At 35.7% G+C, this 1851-nt stretch overlaps 1 protein-coding gene across 1 annotated transcript in view; it reads right to left on the bottom strand.

Moving 5' to 3' along the window:
* CEP128 (centrosomal protein 128) overlaps positions 1 to 1851 on the bottom strand; it is a 602257-nt gene that overhangs the window by 445524 nt on the left and 154882 nt on the right. The window contains exon 10 of the mRNA XM_023742234.1: positions 915 to 1047. Within this exon, the coding sequence (XP_023598002.1) occupies positions 915 to 1047 (133 nt within the window). The remainder of the gene's footprint in view (positions 1 to 914; positions 1048 to 1851) is intronic.

Genomic DNA, 1851 nt, shown 5'->3' with positions numbered 1-1851 from the left:
GCTTGCAAGAGTTTCTCTAATAATTTGGGCATTCAAGTAAGAAGTCTCATTATTGAAATAATTTACAAGCTGAGCAATCCGGACAAGCATATTAGAAACTATCATACAATCTGGATATCATATTTGATAAACGTGAACTTTCAAAAAGAAATACATACAAAGTCATTAAATTTCACATTCTAAATCAAGACCTCTGCTGAGCAGGTATTCTAACATTTGCAAACAAAAAGGCTTCCCAATCCATAGAAGAAAAAGCCAGTCATATGGCTCAAAGATTCATGACCACATGGGGGAGGTGATTTACTTTTGTCACCAATCTCCAGATAACAAAAAAGATAAGTTCTTAATTTTAGTTGTTCATATATATTGAAAATTGGAACAAGAGAAAGTAAAACATTGGGGATATTTACAGTTTAAGTACAAAGACAAACACACAGACACACACATTTAGGTATAGGAGCTGGCAGTTGGAAAAAAAAATCCACTACTGGCTTTGCTGGTTCTTTCTAAGGAAAAGTCCCATGAGATGAGCAGTTCTGACAACTGAAATGGGTTTAGAAATCAGGCAGAGAAGATATCAAGGCTGGCTGCCAGATAATGCTTAACCCACTGGAAAACCTTGCAGTAGATCAAGAAACAGATATGATGACAAAAGCCCAATAAAATGAATGTAGTCTAAGACCAGTTGCAATCAAGTCGATTCTGAATCATGACAACCCCACATGTGCCAGAGTAGACCAGTGCTCTGTAGAGTTTTCAGTGGCTGACTTTTCAGAAGTAAATCACCAGGCCTTTCTTCAGACTGACAATCTTTTGCTTAGTAGCCAAGCATGTTAACAGTTTGCACCACCCAAGGACTCCGTTTTGTAAGAAACCCCAAAAAAACCCTACACATTTACAAATCAGAATTTTACCTCTTCTAAACCTCCAGTCATCTGCTTGTTCATCCTGATGGTTTGACTGTTGCTTGGAAATCTGGGATACTTGATGTTGTAAACCCTTTCGATCACCTTCTGCTTTCATTAGTTGTGTACGCAGTTCCTCTATCTAAGTACAAAATGTCAAAAATGAACTGCTATCAGTTTTCAAAATCAGGAAAAAAAGTAATTCGACTTACAAATTATTACTAATTATTTCCTTTGGGAAAAAAATTACTTCTAATGAGCTACTGTAAATACAAGGTGAAGCAAAGTTAATTTCCCTGCTACGTCAAGTACAGCAGAATTGTCTCTCGTTCCATTTCTTCATTCCCCCCATCCCTTTCACAAAGAATAAATGTCTTTTTCCTCCCTGTGTCCAGTGTGAAAAAGAATGTGACCACATTAAAAAAAAAAAAAAAAAAACTTATTTTGATCCAGTCCACTCCACCATTATTAACCTAAACCACTTCCAATTACATACTATGTATTTTCATGTTTTTATATTTTTCATCTATTTTCTTCCATGTGAACATAATCTATTACAGGTAGTCCCCAACTTATGACGTATCCAAGTTACGATGAACTGCACTTACCACCATCCGTGTTTCTTTTTTTTTTGGTACATCTTATCATTAGCAATATGTACTACATACAGTGTTGCAGTATGTAACCTGCTGATATTATCATTCTCAGATGTTCACCCACAGATGTTCAAAGATTGGATTTATAAAGACACTGATAATAAAAGGCAGTAATAATGAAAACTAAAAACAAAAAAGGGGTATTCAACTTACGTCAGAACCAACTTAGACAGAGTCGTTAGTATGGAACCCCATCGTAAGTCGGGGACTAACTGTAGTTGGTAAACTGAAGTAAAAGGATCATGATTGGGCATATTTGTGTATTGAAATAGCATGCAAAATAAATAAGC

This window comes from Trichechus manatus, unplaced genomic scaffold, assembly GCF_000243295.1.
Source record: "Trichechus manatus latirostris isolate Lorelei unplaced genomic scaffold, TriManLat1.0 scaffold00206, whole genome shotgun sequence".
NCBI classification, from domain to species: Eukaryota; Metazoa; Chordata; class Mammalia; order Sirenia; family Trichechidae; genus Trichechus; species Trichechus manatus.
The sequence above is the reverse complement of the archived record's forward strand: the minus strand, read 5'-3'. Positions and strand labels throughout refer to the sequence as shown.